We start from the raw sequence: 21,343 nt of genomic DNA, 5'->3' as shown, positions 1-21,343 counted from the left end.
ACATTTTCAATATATATTCTAAATATATTAAAATATACATACTCTTAACCAACTTAATATTGATATAAAACCAGAAAAATGGGTCAAAAAGACACAAGACCCCAACACCAATACGAGTGTTAAATATAAAAGCAGCAAGGAACCTTTAGACAAACCTACGTCGATACGCCAAGCAAAACCTTGTCAACAAGCGAGAAGACCAGCGACAATTTTTCTAAACTCGAGAGCCAAAGCTACCCGAATCGGCACAATAAACCAGTAAGGGAAACTCAAGATAGGAGTAGTCATGAACATGAACAATAACTCCCCAAGAGCAATAATGCACCGATTCAGACAAAAATAAATATAAAACTTATTTAATATATATTTTCTTCTCTTTTTCATAATGTATGGTATTAAGATTACATCATTATAACAAGTGAAACCACCGATAAATAAACAATTCCATCATCAAAATAAAACTAAACAAACATTTCAATTATCATAAGTGCGACACTCATCCGTCTCCGGGTTCTCTTTGCAGTAATTCTCCAAAGGATCATCATCTTTCTTCTTGTCCCTGGCATGGCTAGCTGCCGCACTTAGCTCTTCCACCTCGTCCCAAGCCGCCACGCACTCGCCGCTCGCCGGGTCATCCGAGCATGCCTCCTGCGCTTCCTTGATGCTCTTTTCCACCTTGTCCGATATCCTATCAGGTGCGGCTCTCCTGGTTACCCGCAGTCCTCTAGACCCCAACTGGGAGACCCTTTTCCAAGGCTGGTTAAGACACGGGACCTTGACGGCGCCACCCTTTGCGAACTCTGGCATGTTGGCTACGACGACGACTCTCGGGGTTACGAGGTTAACACTAGCCAAGGTTGCCATTGCTACTTGTTGGTGTGGTTCGCTGTGTTCGAATGCGTGCAATGTTTAGTTTCGACGGAGATGTAAATATAACAGTAAGGTATTTAATAGGAAACTGTAATGTAATGCTTAGGGAACACAAATTTCTTATCATCTTGGGACCAATAAGATGGAGAAAATGGAGATATTTTACGGGAATATCTATTTGTTTTTCTTAACATTTTGTGGGAATATTTATTAACCACTCGTAGGAATATTAGAGATACACGCGTCTCGATTGCTTGCGAAGTTGCAGCACTATATGATCAGAATGTTGCCATTTATTCTACTAATATAATTTATATTCTTCAAAATTACGAGATATATATATAATCAGAATGAATATTTTAATAGTTAAGAAATTATTATATTTTAAAATATCGGGTTCGAACACTATATATATATAAGGCTGTATAAATATCTAATATCAAATAATTAAAAATATTTAAATAAATAATATTGTGTATTTATCCCAAACTAATATATATATATGTTCCTTTCTCCTTGGATGTAAAATCATTAGAATCTCACGACAGTCGTGAAGGATTGAAATATCCTTGAGAAGCGTAACACCAAAATATCTCCACCGAGCAAAGTGATATGGCTTCAGGGACAGTGATATCGTGTCGTATTTTCATTTTTCTTTTCCTGTTTTTTTTTTCGGGCATCATATTGGTCGGCGAGAAATACCAGGAAATTCCAATGAGAAATATGGGTTAGTTGAAGAAATTGAAAAACAAATTGTAAAATCAATTTGAATTGTAATATTGGTTTTATCAAATTGGGTTTAATTTGTGTTTAATTTATTTTTATAAAGTTATATTTTTAAATAATAAATATGGGTTATTTTAGATAAAAAAGAGTACACTACAGCAGTATATAACAAACTCTGATGAAGAACTGCAACTTTAATTTTATTATTATTATTTTTTACTTTAAAAATATAAGTGGGAAGGGAACTTCAAGTTTTAGTCGCATCAAAAATAAAGAAAATGATGCGAATATACAAAGTTTATCATCGCCTCTCTCCATACCCTTCTTGTTGTCTCCTCCATCCTTTTTCTCTCGGCAACGCCCGATTCCCTCCCTCCTCCATCCGCTCACCTGGCCATCTGAGAACTCACTCTAGAAACCTCTTCAATCCGGCAATGCCCGTCTCCCGATTCAATCCACTCCTCCCTGTCAACTCGGCTCTCGCTGAAGACAGCAGCACCGCTGGCAATGGTTCCGCAAATGCTTCCGTTACTTTCACTGAAGAAGACGATGGTACTTTTTTTGTTGCTTTTCCGGGAATTTAGCTTCTTTTATTGCTGAAATTTTGATTTTTGTTGTTGATCAATATATTTTTTTAAATTTCAGTTTCAAGTTAGTTACTTAAAAAAGTTTCAATTCTGAATTTGATTTAGAGAATGTTGCAATCGGAGTTAAGTATCGTGTTCCGCCTCCGGAAATTCGAGATATAGTTGACGCTCCGCCGCTTCCCGCGATTTCATTTTCGCCATTGAGGGATAAAATTCTGTTTCTCAAGCGGAGATCTTTGCCTCCTCTGGTGGAACTAGCGAGACCTGAGGAAAAGCTTGCTGGCATTCGAATTGATGGGAAATGCAACACCAGGAGCCGGATGTCTTTCTACACTGGCATCGGAATCCATCAACTGATGCTTGATGGCTCGTTGGGACCTGAGAAAGAGGTTACTGGACTCTCTGATGGTGCTAAGATTAATTTTGTCAGTTGGTCAAATGATGGTAAACATTTGGCCTTCAGTGTTCGTTTTGAGGAAGAGGAGAGTAGTTCTAGTAAGCTTAGACTGTGGGTTGCTGACGTTGAGACTGGAACAGCTAGGCCGCTGTTTCAGTCACAGGATATTTATCTCAATGCAGTGTTTGATAATTATATTTGGCTGGATAACTCGACCCTTTTGGTTTGTACTATTCCTTTGTCTCGTGGAGACCCACCAAAGAAACCTTTGGTTCCTTCTGGCCCGAAGATTCAATCCAATGAGCAGAAATCTGTCGTTCAAGTTAGAACGTACCAGGATTTGCTGAAGGATGAATATGATGAGGATTTATTTGATTACTATGCCACTTCTCAACTTGTTTTGGTGTCCCTGGATGGCAAGGTGAAGGAGGTTGGTTCACCGTCCGTTTACACATCTATGGATCCTTCCCCTGATGAGAAGTACATTTTGGTTAGTTCGATTCATAGGCCGTATTCCTTTATTGTACCGTGTGGAAGGTTCCCCAAGAAAGTGGATGTGTGGACAGCTGATGGGAAATTTGTTAGAGAGCTCTGCGACTTGCCCCTTGCAGAGAACATTCCTATTGCATTCAATAGTGTGCGAAAAGGGATGAGGTCAATCAATTGGAGAGCAGATAAGCCTTCAACTTTATACTGGTATGTATTGGTATTATTTGCCAGCTTATGCATTTGCAAAGAAGAAATGGACTGTAATTAGATGGGACTATAAATGGTCAGTCTTTTAAGTATTTTGTAAAGTGAGTACTAGGCTTTCGTGAAATAATGAAAGCTTTAAATATGCTTGATGGAATTGTGTAATCAACGTGAATCGGTTTGATGTAACCCCTTCCTTCAGTGATAAAATATAATGTAAGCTTTTTATCGTGAAGTTTCTGTATGTAATTCTTGTTCCCTGACTCTGTTAAAGTTTTTAGGGCAGAGACGCAAGATGAAGGTGATGCAAAAGTAGAAGTTTCGCCACGTGATATAATCTACACACAGGCTGCAGAGCTACATGAAGGTGAACAGCCAGAAATATTACACAAACTTGATCTTCGCTATGGGTAGGTTTATATGTTATTTTTTTCAAAATTTATCTTTGTAGGTTTCTTTGTATTGATTTAAATTGATGTGTATATCTGGCCTTTCAATTTTAATGTATTTACAATGGTGTCTCAAAACCTATAGGATGTGAATTTTGTGCGACTGCTTGCTGATATCAAAACTATATCATCAAAGTATAGGAATTCTAAAATTGAGTCTAGATTTGTAATAGATGCATTGAGGGATGTACTGAACTGAATCGCTACTAACGAATCTATGTTTGACCACCATCCTTTGGCGTTCATTTCACTCCCTCACAGGGAGATCTTTGAGGTTCTCCACTCTCCAGTGAATGTTGGGATTAAGGTTTTTCTTAACATGCATCTATGTGACATAACTGCAATGTATACATCATCTTTACTCTATGGTTGATGGCAAGGATTGATCAGCTTATTAAGTGTTGAGTAGTTCATCAAGTTGTGTTTGCTGGAAATAAATTTCAAATATCATGCAGACTGCAGAAACCAATGGCCAGCTACTCTTTTGTTTGAAATCCGAGTGAAGTTTTAATGATCTAATCTAATGTTTATGATTCTTCATTTTGACAGAGGGATTTCGTGGTGTGATGATTCACTGGCTCTGGTCTATGAGTCATGGTACAAGACACGTCGAATAAGAACCTGGGTTATATCTCCTGGATCAAAAGATGTGAGTCCACGCATACTCTTTGATAGGTCATCTGAGGATGTGTACTCTGATCCTGGTTCTCCAATGCTGAGGAGAACTCCTGCTGGGACTTATGTGATAGCTAAGCTAAGGAAAGAAAATGATGACGGAACTTATGTTTTGCTGAATGGAAATGGTGCTACACCAGAGGGGAACATCCCCTTCCTTGATTTGTTTGACATGTAAGTGTTTAGAATTAGCTTTTTTTTTTGCGTGTTCATGTTGTGGGGTCTATTGATGGCATTCTGATCTCTCAAATTCTTCCAGAAATACTGGCAGTAAAGAACGAATATGGGAGAGTGACAAAGAAAAGTATTATGAGAGTGTTGTTGCTTTGATGTCAGATCAGAAAGAAGGGGATATCCACCTTAATGACCTGAAGATTCTTACTTCTAAAGAGTCGAAAACAGAGAATTCCCAATATTACATTCAAAGTTGGCCAGATAGGAAATCATGTCAGATCACAGACTTCCCTCATCCATATCCACAGTTGGCATCATTGCAGAAAGAGATGATTAGGTACCATAGGAAGGATGGGGTTCAACTTACTGCAACATTGTACTTGCCACCAGGGTATGATCCATCAAAAGATGGGCCTCTTCCATGTCTGGTTTGGTCTTACCCAGGGGAATTTAAAAGCAAAGATGCAGCTGGACAAGTTCGCGGTTCTCCTAATGAGTTTGCAGGCATAGGTCCAACATCAGCTCTCCTTTGGCTTGCTAGAAGGCATGAAATTGTTCTTTTCATATTGCTATATATTCGTTATGTATTTTTACTTTCCCCTCCATTGTTTTTTTCCTTTTCATCTGGGTGCCACTAGACTAAATTATGGCCACTCTTATTTTCCATTTTGCAGATTTGCTATCTTATCTGGGCCAACAATCCCAATAGTTGGTGAAGGGAATGAAGAAGCCAATGATAGGTAAAACAACTACATGTATAATAAATATGCAAGTTCGTGTATGTATGCGTATCCCATCATATCACTATCTTTGTAGGTATGTAGAGCAACTGGTTTCAAGTGCAGAGGCAGCTGTTGAGGAAGTTATCCGACGTGGAGTGCGTATCTTCTCTCCCATGTATATCATCTCCGAGTTGCAGCATGCTGATTATGATTTCTGACTAGAGTTTTTCTGATGCTGCATGTGTTCAGGTAGCTCATCCTAACAAAATTGCTGTAGGGGGACATTCCTATGGAGCATTCATGACCGCAAACCTTCTAGCACATGCTCCTCACCTTTTCTCTTGTGGGATTGCTCGTTCTGGAGCTTACAACAGAACCCTTACACCTTTTGGTTTTCAGGTATTGAACTGCAGAAATTAAGTATATTTAATGCAATGCCTTTTTCTATCATTTTGTCTCTCTTCATTTCTCTTCCGATGGATTTATGGCTTCCTATATCTTATTGGTGCAGAATGAGGATAGAACACTTTGGGAGGCAACTAATACCTATGTAGAGATGAGCCCATTCATGTCTGCAAATAAAATCAAGAAGCCTATCTTGCTTATCCATGGAGAAGAAGACAACAACCCTGGAACACTAACCATGCAGGTATATATATGGCTTTCCACACCCTCGTATGTGCCCCTTGTTTAATGTTCTCCAGATTTATCAATCGCCCATGGAATAATTCAGTAATAAAGTTTATTTACTCCCCAATTATGTATTTATTGAATTATGCAATGTTAGATAGCTCTCTCCATCCGCTATTTGGCTCCCTTCATCATGGCAGAAATGCAGAGCCTGTTTACGCTTCTTTCTAGACCCTGGACACTTTTAAGCAGTTTGATTAATCATAAATTTATTCGTTATTTGTTTGCTTGCCTGCTTGTTGGGCAAATCCATACGATGCCAGTCGGATCGTTTCTTCAATGCTCTGAAGGGTCATGGAGCTCTTTGCCGCCTTGTCATTCTACCCTACGAGAGCCATGGCTATGCTGCTAGAGAAAGCATCATGCATGTCCTCTGGGAAACTGATAGATGGCTTCAAAAGCATTGTGTGCCAAACACTTCTGAAGTGAGTACAGATACTGATGCAAGCAAAGATGGAGAGGGCAAGGAAGTTACAGATTCTGAAAACAAAGCAGTTGCTGCCAGTGGAGGAGGTGGTGCAGAGCTGGCAGATGATTTCAGAAGTGGGCAGCTCCATTCCAAGCAAAGGTCATTAATGTGGCATAACTTAATAATTCTTCTGTTCTTTCCGCGTCTTCCTTTTTACTATGGTTAATTGATCAACAGATTCACCAACAAAATGACTCTAGCTGATTACGTGTTTGTACATTGTAGATAACGCTCCTGAGCTTTGGCCCGGGGACTTAAATTGGACGGATGATGTTTGGTACCGAGACTGCAAACGCTGCAATAGATGGTTACTACCGACATCATATATTACTGCAACCCCATAGTGGCATTTGGTTTGGACGTCAAAGCACAGGGCACACAGCTTATGTGATCTAAAACCACGCAACTCTCATTGTTAGTTTATCAAAACAAGTTAGCCATAGTTTAGTTTACGAAGCATGAAATTCAGAAATCTAGTATTGTGGGGGTCGAAAGCAAACCGAGGCAAGTTACGATGACATTTTTATTACTCTTTTTAACTTTGGTCGATTGTTCCGAAAATGATTTAGATGCTTGGGCAATAAGTCCAGTATGCATGTTGTTTATAGTGTTTATCTCCATTGTTACCTGAAATAAAAAAGTTTCACATACGTATATTGACGTGGTTAAGAAGAAAAAACAGCAGCAAATTTCAAGAAACGAGGCTGAAAACGAGTTTGAAAGTTGGAACTCTAAATTAGGGTTTAAAAACCTGTAGCTTTTATTTGTTCTTTCAAAGATAATATAATATGATCAATATGGATGTAGATCTAATAAAACATATTTATAATAATTCAATTTTATTCAATTAATATTTTAATTTTTTTAACCATCTATGATAAAAATTTAATGGTGATGTTGGCATGTTGCCATAAAATATAAGGTAATGTTATGTTAGTAGTTATGTTAATTATTTAACAGCGGGTGACCAATGAAACTAAAATGTACCGTTTGAAAAAAATTATTGGGTGATTAAAATAAAATTAAAATGATAGTTGGATGATTAAATATGTAATTTACGTAGAAGGAAATTGAGATAATGTATTTATTAATGACAACACTTTAGACTAGACTTGAGAGACAAAAAAGGAAAGAATGCTTAGCAACCTTAATCCATGGATTCAGCATGTTGGGTAGCTTTGTCAAAGGAATTTTGTATTTTCTTTAAACTCCAGCTAACCCATTGAACCCAACATTGCCAACGAGCGACTATATATTGGCAATATGGGTGTCGCCAGCTATGTCCATATGGCGCGGCGTCGTGTCCAAGAGTGGAGTTTATGTTTTATTATCAGTTGAAATATGTTTGGTTTTTCAACTGAGGCAGGTTTTCGGTAACTAAACACCCAGTTCCTTTGTTGTCTTTTCTCGAAAAAATCGTGCTTTTACCCTCATCTTCACAGAACATGGATAAGTGATAAATTTCCTCTACCAAATCCCATTGAAAAAAAAAAAAATTCTTTTTTCTGTATTTTGAAGCATTTTACTGGCGAATTTCGTTGATGGAGAGACAGAGAAGTTTCTCCTCCACATCCACTCGATTCTTATTGTTTGCTTTCACAATATCTTCTTCTTTAATCTTCCTGGTTTCCTTGTTTACTTGGGTCCTCAAATCCAACCCTTCAATTCACCAGGATACCCATTTTCAGTTCAATTATTCAGTTTTCAATCTGGGTGGCCATAAACCTATAACCGTAGAGAGCTTGAGTAGCTTCAGTAGCAATAGTTCAGCGAAGCATTCAAAAGATACCCATTTTTTGAAATCCGAAAATGAATCTGGGTCTGGAAATTTCTCAGTTTTCAAGCAGATCCAGATACAAGAAAATCTAGGTGAAGTACTAGAAGATGGTGATAGTGAAACTGAATCAGAGGAAGCACCTGCACCTTCAATGGAAGACATTGAAGTTGAAACCAATGAAACAACTGAGGGAGATGAAGTGAGAGCAAATCCAGTTTGACAAATTTGAACTTCCAAAGAAAAAAGAAGTGGCTTCTGTCGATAAATTTAAAGCCCCTCCGAGTAATGGGGAAATTGAGAAGAAGGTGATGAAAAGCTGTGATTTAACAAAGGGGAAGTGGGTTTATGATGAGAGCTACCCACTCTACACAAATGGATCCTGTCCTTTCATTGATGAAGGTTTTAGCTGTGACACCAATGGAAGACGAGATAGGAACTACATGAAGTGGAAATGGCAACCACAAGATTGTTATTTTCCTAGGTGAGTTTTGGTTTACTATGTATTTCTCTTTGATATGCAAATTATAGCAATTGATGTGGTAAAAGACTGGTTCTTCATCTGTTTTAGGTTCAATGCAGCAAAAATGCTTGATTTGATCCGAGGGAAAAGACTGGTCTTTGTTGGGGATTCAATTAATAGAAACCAATGGGAATCCATGCTTTGTATGTTAATGGCAGCTGTAAAAGATCCAAAGAAGGTCTATGAAACTCATGGAAGAAGAATCACCAAAGAAAAAGGGAATTATAGCTTCAAATTTGTGGTAATTGATTGTTTAAAGTTCATTTGCTCTTTATTTCACTTTATGTTAGAGTTTGGGTTAGTTTGTTTTTCTGAAGTTGTCACTTGTTTCTGCAGGATCACAAGTGTACAGTTGAGTACTATGTTTCTCATTTTCTGGTTCATGAAAGCAAGGCAAGAATAGGGCAAAAACGGAGGCCCACATTGCGAATCAACGCCATCGATCACGGTTCATCTAGATGGAAAGGAGCTGATATTTTGGTCTTCAACACTGCACATTGGTGGTCTCATTACAAAACAAAAGCCGGGTTAGTGCCATTGTCGAACTACAGTTCTTCGGGAGAAACACTTTTGCCATATACCCTAAAGTTGTTAATATGATCGTTGTTTAACTGTGTGATCTAGAGAATTCAACCTTGGTCTCAATGGTAAAAGCTGCCCTTTGAGAACTAGGATGACAATGTCGTGATAGTGAGCTGAATCTTTTATATGCTTTTTGTAACAATGTTTTGGTGTTTACTGGAAACTTTTCATATTTTAGGATCAACTATTATCAGGAAGGGAATCAAGTACATCCCAAGCTTGATGTTTCCGTAGCTTTTCGAAAAGCTTTGATGACTTGGGCAGCATGGGTTGATAGACACATTAATCCGGGCAGAACCCAGGTTTTCTTTCGAAATTCGGCACCATCCCATTTCAGGTTTGCTCGTGTTTTATGCTTCCCCTTTTAACATCTCAGATCGGCTGACCTGAAAACAAAAAGAAATCATCTACCTTTATCGGTTTTACTGACTTGGCTCCGATCATTAAACAGGGGAGGACAGTGGAATTCAGGCGGTCATTGTATGGAAACCACTTGGCCCCTTAATGACACTTCAGGCATGGAATACCCTGAGAAGAATAGAATTGTGGAGGATGTGATTTTGCAGATGAAAACTCCAGTAACATTACTGAATGTAACTGGTTTATCCGCATATAGGATTGACGGTCATCCATCAATATATGGGAAAAAACCCGGAACTCGTTACTCTTCAAGTATTCAAGATTGCAGCCATTGGTGCCTTCCTGGTGTCCCAGATACATGGAATGAAATTTTGTTTTTCCATTTCCAGTTGAAACAGAAATCCAAATACCGCTAAAAATTTCGATTGCTATCCTTAACTTGCACATTCTTTCAATTCATTCAGCTCGTAATGTTGTAAATTAGCATGCACAATGTACTTTTGGTAGCAACCCCTTCGAAATGCGATTGAGATTATACGTAGCAGTACAACTGTATTCAATACGTATTAACAGAGTCAACCAATTTGGAACTTCTATTATTTCTATAATAATAGCATGCTTTCTAGCACTAATGCATCATACCTAGCTTGCTCCCAAAGCAATTATTTCTACCTTTAGGAGTGACTTATGCAACTTACTATGCACATACAATGATGCCTTCTCTGAAGGCGATGATAGTTAATATCTGAAGATAGAGGACGTGTTAAACCGGTCGACGTAACGGTGCTTCAATGAGACTGGTGTTTCTTTGCTCTACCTTGAGAGGCTGATGTTTCATCTCTTTTGGAGCCCTCGGGTTTCCTAGCCCATGCAGGTGCTTGATCTGGACCATAGCGATAATCATAAAAGAGCTCTTCACTAGCTTCGATGCGTTCCTTGGCAAAAATTCCTACTCGATGATCCCCAGCCACCAACATTACCTGTGCAAGCTAAAGATATTAGCTTAATTAACAAGAAATGCCCCTAAAAGAATTAGGGGCGGTTATATACCTTGGCATAGCAATTCGGGTTAGATGAGTGGTTTGCGAATTTCAACTTGTCTCCTTTGCGGTAAGCGTCAAGGACATACTGCAAAGACAAAATAGCAGGTTCGTTCAGAATATATATGCCGATGTGATGCAGTGCTAACATAAATACATCTAGGTCTAAGATTTGAAGACGGTACTTTCGGTATTAGAATGATTGCAGAATTCTTAGACTAAAAGCAAAGTTGTTTTTGTTAACCGAAGGAAACTTCGGTGCCAAATGCGGGATTTCGGTTCCACTTGCCTGATCATTCAAGTCAAAAAGGAAAGATGAATTTGCACGATCATATATTTTCCCTCGTTTGTCTGCTTCTCTGTGGGAGATCAATTCACCGGTATATTCTCCAAGATAATCATTTTTGTTGACAGAATTCTGAACCACATCAAGTTCACGGATAAGAATTCAAACACAGCTGAAGAAAACACGAAACAATTAACTGCCCAAAGGTTTGCATTAAGAAAAGTGGAATACTATATTACTTTTAGAAATGCTCCCCATCCTGCAACATCAGACTTTGCCAAGAGGATCTGAAGAATACAAAACCGAAAGGTTAGAGCTCTTTCGGAACCATAATTTTAAAACTAAAACATTCTGATTTGCTCACTCTCTGCTGTTGCCTTAGAAGAAGCCTCATGTTTCCACACTGACCATCTCCTCGTTTTGGTGGCTCACCCAATGAATCCCCACCACAACTGCAGAACAAACAAAAAATATTTAATACTGGAAGAAAATTATTGTAACATGTTATATAAAACCACAAAACTTTACCTAACCCAACAATTCCGGCAAACATCTGGGTCACATTCACGCCCAGCAGCAAAACAAGGGCACTGGCGGCTTCTACATTGACTTTTTGCACAGTGGCATCCCCTGAACCTATTTTTGCAACTCTTCGAGCATCTGGATGGACATAATTCTTCGAATTTATAGTGTTCTGGACTTGATGTGGCTCAAGGATTTTTTGGTTCAAATAACAAAAAAGAATTTAAAAAAATTCAAACAAATCCATAACAAAAGCAGCTAGTCGATTGCAAATATTTCAGATTCAGTGAGATATAGGTTTGCTTACCCATAACATGGGTTCTATATGATTCATATTTGCATGTTTAAACAATTTAACTTACCCACAGTACTTTTCGCAGCAAGTTCCATTGTGCAGACAAGGGCACTGCTTTCCACACATCGACTGGCATCCACACGGAGTATATTGCTTGCAAGACTGATTTTTTCCATCTGCAATTCGTTTCCAAATTGATGGATGGCCAGCTGATTTCCATGAATATTTAAGCTTCCGCGTTCTACCCCTTCTACGAAGCAATCGTGGTCTTGTTGACATCTCTTGCTCCTGAATTACGGAAAGATTAATAGGGAACAAGTTTTTGAATGCAATGTAAAGGGGAAAGAGAAAGGTCTACAATGGAGAACCAAGTATACATCCTTAAAAAATACAACACTCACTATAATGAAGTGATTGAGATTGATTAATAATGAATAACTAGAAGTTTCATAATTAAATACGAAGAAAATCAGAATGCAGCAAAGTAGTAAGTTTGGCCATATTTTACCATTGTTCCTGGAAATCAGACACTCCAAAGAATAAGCTCGACTAATTCAAAAACTTTCAGGATGTGTTTCCTTTTTTAACATTATTTAACTATGCCAAACCTTAATGGCCATGTAACTGCAATTGCAGATTGTAATGCCATTCAGTATAGGGACTCTCAAACATTCTTTGTAATTTACAAGTTTCAGAGGGAAAGAATACATTTTTCTGAATTTGTAAGTATTTAAACTTAAGATGAAGCATTAAAGAAATGGCCTCAAGAGAATCATATATGCTGGGGACTGGAAACCGTTTCTTTTTCACCCCCTTATCAAAGAAAGACTGTATAGTAGGAAATAGAGAGAAATTAGGGTTGTGGTACACACCATATAATCTGATTCAGATTTCCCATTTTCTTCCAAAAATGAACTTGTCGTGATAGACCTATGAAGTGTTGACGCTCCACCATCACACATGTAACTTGATACCTCTATGCAAGTCTTCAAACCAGATAGTAAGTTCCTGGCTATTAGGCAACTGTAAATAATGGATCACGCATTAGTAGAAGCAGAGACATATTGTTACCTAGGAGGGAGAAGAAAGATTTTTAATCACAACTGTCTAATGTGACACATTCATCACAATCAGAGAGTAAAGCAGGTGAATTATACAAATATGAACATGATACACAATTTTAACTGAGTTTTTTGCCCTGCACATTTTAGTCCTCTAAGAAAGCTTCTGCAGTTTAGTCCATTAAATATGTAGAACTGCAGAAACTAATGCCAATGATAAAAAAGTATTTATATTTAACTCATAACATCTATTTGCATTTTGTGCAAAGCAAAAGACTGAAAAAAAATCCAATCCCTTCTACCTGTTTCTCCCAAAGATCTCGACTCCCTTCAAATACAATTCTCTCTCAATAGGCTTCCACTCAGAAGATGACCACTTCAAATCTGTAACATCTTTACCTCCATTCCTTATCTTATCCTTGGTCTTGGAAGCACTAGCAGGACAGGTAAAAGTTTCCAATCCCCGTTCACCAAATTCATTTTTGTTGTTTTTGTCTGTAATTTGAGCTTCATTTTCGTTAAGAGTGCCAACATCTTCATTCCTACTTTTACTACTTTCAGCACTGGCATGACTTGGAACAGCTTCAGAAGACTTTGTGGCTACATCCAAAATCAGTAACGTCTTTTGTTTCTTACTTGCAAAATCCTGGCTGCCATCAGAACAGTGTAGTGGATCATCTAATGGTTCTTGGGAGGCTTTGCGCTTTCCAGAACTTTCATGGTTATCCATTGGTATGGAAGATATCACTAAAGTTTGAGCTTCATCAGCACATTCTGAGTCATTAATACCTTCTAACCCAACAGGCCTTTCTTCTCCTCTGTCATCTTGCATGAGATCTGCATCACCAATAATCTTTTGCTCTTTGGCATCAGATGACACAGCCTGGTCTTTCTCTTCTAAAGTTGCAGTTTTCACTCCATGCAATGCTTTGACACCTGAGCCTTCTGTCACATCTTTGACAGCTCTTAACTGCATGAATTGATGTTGAAATCAAAACAACTTTACTCCTTCCCGACAAAATAAAAGACCTTAGATGCAAATAAAAATCTTAATACAAAATCTATACGCTTGAAAAGAAACAAGAAGGTACTCCAAGGACATGAAAATGAGCAAATTCATATCAAATCAAACATGTCTTAGCAACACAGGCATATAAGTGCGAAAACAATCTACTTCTCTTCATTAAGTAATGAAAAATTAGACTACAAACAAATGGAATGAGCTACAGATAAACACAAGTATAGGAGGTTTATTTGTGAAAATGGAAATATGAATATATTTTGCATCAGAACCCATGTTTCTAGGACGAGGAACAGAACCAGAGAACAATAAAGAATGCAAATATTTCGAGAACAAGGGAGAACTTTAGATCATAAAGTTATCAACAAGAATGATTTTGGCAGTATAAACTCATAAGACAATACCATACAAGGTTTTAGCACAAAAGAATAATAAAACCAAACCCGGAGGTAACATTGATCGCTGCAAGGCTTTCTGTCGTCTTCATATTCAGACCAATATGGTTGCTTTTCACTCTGTCAAGCAATAGGTTCCAAATCAGATAAACTAATGAAACCAAATCACATTAAATTGAAAGACGATAAACATATTGCTTACAGGGTTAATTAGAGATTGGGAACAGCCATGGAGACGGCAATCAAACAACTGTGACACATAAAAAATTGATCAGCAAAGGTTGTTAAAAATGTCGACAGAGCTGCCAGTGATATCAGCAGGCCCATGCTTCTCTTTAATGAATAACGTTAAGAACGATGGTGAGAGATAGTACCAAGCAGCGGCGGCAAAAGAGGTTATCAAAAGAATCTAAGGCAACACTGAGGCTCTTGTCCAAAGATATACCCTTCTCAGATACAGAATCCTCAGAATCTTTAATGTTTTGGTCATTGTATTTGTCTCTGAGCAAGCCATGCCGATCCTGCAAGTCTCATAGAAAACAGCTACTAATAAATATTTAAAAAATGGTATGTAAATACAAACCTTGGGAGGATTAAAGAAACCAAATATCATACAAAGGCAACCATGTGTGCATGCTTATAGCATAATACCTGGATCTCAGAGATGGTGACTCCCAAAAACTGGCTGATAGATTTCAATATTTCCTCACCTAGACCATACTCCTGACAGACATTCCTACCAATTTGAAATTGTTAATCTGAAAAGAATGAGCCTTACTTTTTTTCTTCCATAAAGTGCAAAAGAAAATAATTTATCCAGTAAAAATCCAAATAAACGTTTCTTGTGATGACAGGGTGTCCCTTCTGTACTAAACCCAAAGCCAGTTACATATACTGAAATAAATACCAGCATGAAGAGTCTAACACAGTACAAACAGAAAACAGCAGAAGAACCAGACACACTTTTGCCATCTAGTTTTACATCAGTCTCACATCTCGCCATGCGCTACAACAGTAATAGGTCCTAGGCCACATATATTAAAAGATTATCAACAATGACTACCACTTGCATTTCTGTAGACGATGTTGACTTCTGACCAGTATGATGAGGAGAAGGCACAGGAAGTTTAGCAATCTAACACAACTTCCTCTATTTATTAATGGAGATTGCATTTTATTTTACTTACCACAAAAGACGATCTTCACCCTCAGAAAATTCATGTTTTTCTTCCTCGGGATCAGCAATGTCTTCCTCACTCTCACTACAGATCAAAGCTTCACTGCCGTGTTGGTCATAGTATATACGTCTTCTTCCAACAACAGATTGGTCATCAGCCATTCTCTGATTTCTGTGCTGAATGGTGCATATTTAAGATAAGACAAGCCAAAATAAAATCTCATGGAAAACAAGATAAGCTGAGAAAAGGTGGTAGATTTCATCTGTGGAGTCTTGTGCTGCTGAAATCAGCACTTTGAACTAAATAACAGTAACAAAACCTTGGGGGGGGCTAGCTTTTGCTAATAGCTTGGTGCCAACACAGCCCTTTCAAGAAAGCTCCCCAAATTATAATCCTCAACTGGAGAAGACTTAAGTAGCATGGCTAGCCCATGACCTAATGGCTAAAGCTATTCAGATCAAGTGGTCTCTAATGGCCTACCAAGTCAAAGCAGAAGCACAGTGTACATAAACAGACAGAATAGAACACCCAAAACTAGGCAGACTAATATACTAATCTAACATACTTGTCCAGAAATATCCATGTCGTATATGGCGGTAACTTCTCCACATACGGAAGCTTGACACTCGTCGAAGATACAACTTCATGACCATTAGCATAGTCTCCTCCTGTCGTCCCTTGAACAAATCCAGCAAGCTTACATAGTGGAATTTGGATTCTTGCAGAAAGCATTTTACCAAATCCAATCTCCTCCACACATGGAACATTCCTACTCGATGTAGCTGACAAAATCTCCATAACATGACTCTCAAGCTTCTTTCTGTTCTTCTCGATTTTTTCCTGTGCACACCACACGATAGAAATATAATTTGTTTGCATCTTATCTAGTAGGTTGGTGCACAAATAAATTCAACTTAGACAATTCGAATATAACAGAGTAAAGAGTTACCCAAGGAATTTGCACGCATTGACAGAAAAAAAGTTAGATTTCATGTCATTTCTAAAAATGATAACGCTATTCAAATTCAAGAACAAATATGAATAATAATAATAAATGAAATATTTAGTCACTAATATAACTAATCTACCTTTACCGAAGCTGTTCTCTCCGCTTGAATTTGTCTTTTAAGCTGATTTAACTTATGTGCCAAGTTTCCTACGCCGCCACCAGAGTGTTCTCCTTGTGATTTCTGCCATATCAATAAAATAATAACGAAACAAAACGTTGACGAGTAAGCTAAAACGGAAATTTGAAAGAGAAAAAAAAACTCAATTCCCATTTTTTCTTTCTATTTTCTGTTTCAATATAATTCAACAGGAGCCAAACAGAGCATAACCGGCAGCGAATGGCAATGGAGTTGAAAGAAAGCTCTGCCTCGGAAAAACCAAACGATTTCTTTCGCGGATCATATTCAGAGGATTTTCAAGTCTAAGTTATCGTTTATACTCTAAGGACCAAAACACGAATTGAAAAACATTTAAATTTTATGTTTAAATGATACAGTGAATTACGCAACTAATAACCAGTTTTTTATGATAGCGAAAATATTGAAATCAAACGAATAAATCAAAAGGGAAAAATTGAAGATCAAAAGGATAGGAAGAGAGATTCTAACTCTAGATTTAGAGGAAGAGTCACTCCCTTTGGAGACCATTGTTGGCTGAATTGGTGGTTTGCTCTGCGACTCCCTAGTCATTCCGGAGTGAAGAATCTGAAGAAATAAAAAAAGTAAAGAAGCAAAGCAAAGAGCCGACACGTGTGTGTTGTTGTTACGTGGCCTTTACTGTTTACTCAGTTCATTTTGAGTATCATGGGCTCAACCATTTGTTTATATACCTTAATTTAAGCCCGAGGAATCTCAACGGGCTATAGCTTAAGGCCTAAGTTATATCTTGCCTATACAAAATATAAAAGGGTCAACTATATAAATGATCATTCAATTATAAAATGTTTTTATTTTGATCACTGAAAATAAAAAAAGTCATCAAAACTATGTCTAATTTTGATTTTAGTCACACATGGTTAATTTTCTCTAAAAATCCATTAATGAAATGTGTTTTCATATAATGATGACTTATAGTCATATGATTGATTGAAAAAAACATAAAAGATTAAATTAGAGGACCTGAGATTCAAATCTATGGCAAAAAAACAATGTTCTTCTTTAGAGGACTCGAATTTACGCAATTACGTCAGTAGAATGTATACATTATTGATAGGTTAAAAAATTAAAGACCTATAATACCTTGTAATCACTCTAAACTATTAAAAAAAGAGAAAATAACCTCAGTGACAAAAAATGTATTATAATATATGATTTTAATCAACTTTTTTTGGATTTGCCAAAATGATCAACTAAATCTCAATGCGATCGATAATTCGCAACGCGATCTCCGGTATCGCAAATCAGTTTCCAGATTCGCAACGCGAACTTCGACTATCGCATTACGATTTACATATTCGCATTGCGATAGTCGAAGTTCGTGTTGCGATTTTCCAAATTCGTTGCGATAGTCGAAGTTCGCGTTGCGATTTATTCCAAATTCGTTGCGATAGTCCAAGTTCGCGTTACGATTTATTCCAAGTTCGTTGCGATAGTCCAAGTTCGCGTTGCGATTTATTCCAAAATCGCAACGCGAACTTGGACTATCGCAACGAATTTGGAAAATCGCAACGCGAACTTCGACTATCGCAACGCGAACTTGTACTATCGCAATGCCAATATGTAAATCGCATTGCGATAGTCGAAGTTCGAGTTGCGAATATGAAAACTGATTTGCGATACCGAAGATCGCATTGCGATTTAGTTGGTCATTTTGGCAAATCCAAAAAAAGTTGGTTAAAATCGTATATTATAAGGTATTTTTTGTCACTGAGGTTATTTTCTCTTAAAAAAATCATATAGACTAATATTTAATAAATTTAAATTTTGAGCAAGTCTATTTAATTGGCCTCGGATTCTCTTAAGTCATGAGTTCTATATCTATTAAGAGCACTTCCCTTCATTTTTCTAGAACTTTCCTTCTTTCCCTTGAGATATAATTAATATTAGATTTAGAATTTATTAAAAAAAATTAAAAGTAAAAATTAAGATGTATCATTATATTTTTATATCCTTCAACCAATGGACATAAACACATATGAAATGTAGGAGTTATTATGAACTTTAAACTCAATAAAGTTACAATGTAAAAAAATAGCAACAATTTCGGATTTCAGAACGTATAGTTTCCGAATACCCTCCCTCTATCTCTCGAGAATTTCCAGGCCGAAATCGATTGCATCGGAGTTCCCTTCCATCCGACGATCACGCTCTTCCCGATATGTTCGAGCGTGCAACAACTACCGTGAGGAAACTGTTTGATCACCAAATTAGCTTGGTACAAGGACGAGTTGCTGAACCCCAATTCCACCATTCTAAACCTCTTAAAGAATGCCGACCACACTTCCATCTTCACATTTCTGACGATCCTCTCTTTGCCTTCCATGGCCACTGTGTTCCGGATCCCACACCAAAGCATGGATTCGATCTCCGTTCTCAACTCAGCTTCATGTTCCAGGCACATATCGAGGCAGTCGAAAAAGGCACTGTAAAAGAACAACGTTTCGATGAATCGACTCACGAACGACGGAGAATTGTGGTTGGCTTCGATTTCGATGACGACTAGTATGGCAGGGTTCAAATTTTTCATCACCCGCATCAAATTTTCCAAGCACCCAGGCCTTGAAATCATTGTTCTAAGCACCAATGGACAGAAAACGGCTAAAGATTCGTCGCTTTGGACTTTGAATAACTCTTCCTTGATGTCTTCCATGTCTCGAACATAAACCGCACTGAACGAAAAGGGTAAATTAAACGATGCAGCGACACTTTCCAACCTCTTTCCGGACTCCAATATCGTCTCATCGCCGAATAATCCAACGGCCGTAATCTTAAAAAGCTCGACACGGTGCGATTTATTGTCAGCCAGAGCTTGCATCAGGCCAGTCCATTGAATGCCACTCCTGAGTTGAAGGTCGATTACATGAATCTTACTGGCAGACTCCACGTTCTCTATAATGGCTTGTATTCCAGCAAATTGCGTTACTTGGAAAAATGGTATGTATTGGTGACTTCTGACCGTTGTGATGCTAGTACTCAGCCCGTTTTCGGTTCGGCTCTTAAATCCCGGTTCCGATTCCTTCGATACAAACCTTCCTGTTGCTTTATCAATCCTCTCTCGAAGAGCTTCGGCGAAATAGTAGACAATTCTCTGGACCGGATTAGCTTGCTGGGACGCGATCCACTCGCAACGAGAAAGCAATCTGCTAGCACGTTCGAATTGTTCGTACCCTACTTTCTCCGCCGCCGTTAGAAGAAGGTGCACGAGCTCAACGTCTTTCGTCTCGTCATCTGACAAACCTGAAAGAGCGTGACCGAATGGATGCGTAACCATGAAGAAATCATCGTACCTCATGTCCGAAAACTGTACATATCTTGTTCCAGCTACCCTCATAATTTCCTCGGTCGAAAGCTTCTTGCGGCCACGTTCATTGCCTTCATCACCATTGCCCCCATAGTTGATCGATCTCAGTTTCTTGAAACTTTTTCCATAGTTACTAAGGAGTTCCAGAGACGACAACTGAAACGAAGACGGCGTGGCCTTCGGATTTTCTGGCCTAGGAAATTCTTCGAATGCGGTATTAGTTGAGAAAACAGAGTTGAAATCGAATTCGTCGGAAAAATCATACTTGGTTTCTCGTCCCAGTTGTCGATCATGTGTCATCTTTGTTACGTTCTCTTGAAACAAACCATGCTCAGCAAAAACAGGATTTTCCTGGTTTCCAAACAAATGTTTGCCTTCTATTGCAACAGCATCTTTCTCGAAATCGTGAAGATGGATGCAATTTCCTAGGATTCCATTGAATTCGAACGTTGAATTGAAAGAGAATAAGCCGCTCTCCATCTTAGAATTACTGAAACTTTTCATCAAAGCTTACATTCAGGAAAGCATCTAGCTGTACTAATCACTATGAACCGCAAAAAAGCTCTGTCAAATTGCCTAGAAGGTCCCTATATTATAATTTTTAACGGATTCAGTCTTTTTACTATAGTTTAATTCTCTTTAAGTCTTCTACTTTTGATTATTCCAAACACATTTTTTGGTTGTTGTAAGATAGGGTCAACAAAGTAGGTTACATGTAAACTCCCCCACCAAATCGGTCAACTTAAACATTTGCTTACATTAGTATTTACCGCGTCACCATATGTTTTAAAAAGTTAATACCAAATTGTTTGACAAGATTAACGGGAAAAAATAGCTTTAGGATTGAAAACATATATGAAAAGTACAGATTATGCTAAAAGGACTGGATCCGTAAAATATTCATAAATCAGGAAGCTTGTACATAATTAGACCAAAAGGTTTTTGGGTGTATCAAAGTCTTGGCATTTTACAAAGATGGCAGTAATAAATAAATATAAAGGAAAATAGAATAGGGTGGGATAGCGATATTTCGATGGGGGCAATATGTCCGGCCAGCTGGTTGAAAACAGATCGCATGTAAAAATATTGTGGTTATTACAATTGGCGAAAAGGACGATGAGATAATGATAATGTTGGTGATTATTTCCACATCACGGACGAGGGCGACGATCCAAAAATAATGTTGAATCTGAATTCAATGCAAATATTATATTAGATTACTCTGTACTCATTGGCAATTAAGGTAAAACTAAGTGACAAGTATATAGCTGAAAAGCACGAGAGAGAGACGTAAACAGAAACATAATCATAAACAATACATCGTAGAATAAAGAAAATATTAATTCAAATCTAACATAAAATATATTTAAAACACATTAATAATATT

The 21,343-nt window shown here is 37.8% G+C and overlaps 5 protein-coding genes across 7 annotated transcripts; 2 read left to right on the top strand and 3 right to left on the bottom strand.

Moving 5' to 3' along the window:
- Positions 1–376: 376 nt before the first annotated feature.
- Positions 377–1,001, bottom strand: LOC120173629 (calvin cycle protein CP12-1, chloroplastic-like). The gene has a single exon (XM_039180725.1). The coding sequence runs from the start codon at positions 862–864 to the stop codon at positions 475–477; it is 390 nt and encodes a 129-aa protein (XP_039036656.1). The 5' UTR covers positions 865–1,001; the 3' UTR covers positions 377–474.
- An 842-nt stretch (positions 1,002–1,843) lies between these two features.
- LOC120173678 (probable glutamyl endopeptidase, chloroplastic) lies at positions 1,844–6,962 on the top strand. 2 transcript variants are annotated; one of them, XM_039180764.1, is made up of 11 exons: positions 1,844–2,148; positions 2,289–3,276; positions 3,555–3,683; positions 4,272–4,571; positions 4,657–5,115; positions 5,246–5,311; positions 5,388–5,448; positions 5,543–5,692; positions 5,805–5,942; positions 6,247–6,551; positions 6,678–6,962. In XM_039180764.1, the coding sequence occupies exons 1-11, from the start codon at positions 1,875–1,877 to the stop codon at positions 6,679–6,681; spliced, it is 2,874 nt and encodes a 957-aa protein (XP_039036695.1). In that variant the 5' UTR covers positions 1,844–1,874; the 3' UTR covers positions 6,682–6,962. The 2 variants fall into 2 exon arrangements, with proteins under 2 accessions (XP_039036695.1, XP_039036694.1); XM_039180763.1 differs by having other exon boundaries at positions 6,247–6,567; positions 6,685–6,961.
- Positions 6,963–7,993: 1,031 nt separating this feature from the next.
- LOC120173653 (protein trichome birefringence-like 6) lies at positions 7,994–10,178 on the top strand. The gene is given in 6 exon segments (XM_039180748.1): positions 7,994–8,446; positions 8,448–8,710; positions 8,798–8,990; positions 9,086–9,276; positions 9,510–9,668; positions 9,783–10,178. Coding segments are annotated over 6 exon segments (1,584 nt in total). The 3' UTR covers positions 10,108–10,178.
- Positions 10,179–10,372: 194 nt separating this feature from the next.
- LOC120173651 (histone-lysine N-methyltransferase EZA1-like) lies at positions 10,373–17,256 on the bottom strand. Of its 2 annotated transcripts, XM_039180744.1 has the most exons (17): positions 17,106–17,256; positions 16,578–16,679; positions 16,055–16,329; positions 15,499–15,660; positions 14,963–15,047; positions 14,686–14,832; positions 14,514–14,561; positions 14,360–14,431; positions 13,198–13,865; positions 12,707–12,857; positions 11,902–12,122; positions 11,546–11,677; positions 11,382–11,469; positions 11,257–11,304; positions 11,021–11,149; positions 10,742–10,819; positions 10,373–10,671 (listed from the first exon to the last, which is right to left on the bottom strand). In XM_039180744.1, the coding sequence occupies exons 1-17, from the start codon at positions 17,184–17,186 to the stop codon at positions 10,480–10,482; spliced, it is 2,679 nt and encodes an 892-aa protein (XP_039036675.1). In that variant the 5' UTR covers positions 17,187–17,256; the 3' UTR covers positions 10,373–10,479. The 2 variants fall into 2 exon arrangements, with proteins under 2 accessions (XP_039036675.1, XP_039036676.1); XM_039180745.1 differs by lacking the exons at positions 16,578–16,679; positions 17,106–17,256 and having other exon boundaries at positions 10,389–10,671; positions 15,499–15,665; positions 16,055–16,146.
- A 1,385-nt stretch (positions 17,257–18,641) lies between these two features.
- LOC120173652 (DELLA protein RGL1-like) lies at positions 18,642–20,460 on the bottom strand. Its single transcript, XM_039180746.1, has one exon. The coding sequence runs from the start codon at positions 20,458–20,460 to the stop codon at positions 18,706–18,708; it is 1,755 nt and encodes a 584-aa protein (XP_039036677.1). The 3' UTR covers positions 18,642–18,705.
- Positions 20,461–21,343: the final 883 nt, after the last annotated feature.

This window comes from Hibiscus syriacus, unplaced genomic scaffold (assembly GCF_006381635.1).
Source record: "Hibiscus syriacus cultivar Baekdansim isolate YM2019G1 unplaced genomic scaffold, ASM638163v2 tig00111983_pilon, whole genome shotgun sequence".
Lineage (NCBI taxonomy): Eukaryota > Viridiplantae > Streptophyta > Magnoliopsida > Malvales > Malvaceae > Hibiscus > Hibiscus syriacus.
Note: the sequence above shows the minus strand (reverse complement) of the source record. Positions and strands in the feature narration are given on the sequence as shown.

Bases quoted from the DNA above. Each gene is read 5' to 3' on its own strand.
- LOC120173629 (XM_039180725.1), bottom strand. From the start codon at position 864: ATGGCAACCTTGGCTAGTGTTAACCTCGTAACCCCGAGAGTCGTCGTC.
- LOC120173678 (XM_039180763.1), top strand. From the start codon at position 1,875: ATGATGCGAATATACAAAGTTTATCATCGCCTCTCTCCATACCCTTCT. The intron at 5,312-5,387 runs GTAAAACAACTA...CTATCTTTGTAG, and splicing joins AATGAAGAAGCCAATGATAG to GTATGTAGAGCAACTGGTTT. The intron at 5,943-6,246 runs GTATATATATGG...ATACGATGCCAG, and splicing joins CTGGAACACTAACCATGCAG to TCGGATCGTTTCTTCAATGC.
- LOC120173651 (XM_039180744.1), bottom strand. From the start codon at position 17,186: ATGACTAGGGAGTCGCAGAGCAAACCACCAATTCAGCCAACAATGGTC. The intron at 16,680-17,105 runs GTTAGAATCTCT...TTGATATGGCAG, and splicing joins ACTCTTCCTCTAAATCTAGA to AAATCACAAGGAGAACACTC. The intron at 16,330-16,577 runs GTAGATTAGTTA...TGGTGTGCACAG, and splicing joins AGAGAACAGCTTCGGTAAAG to GAAAAAATCGAGAAGAACAG.
- LOC120173652 (XM_039180746.1), bottom strand. From the start codon at position 20,460: ATGAAAAGTTTCAGTAATTCTAAGATGGAGAGCGGCTTATTCTCTTTC.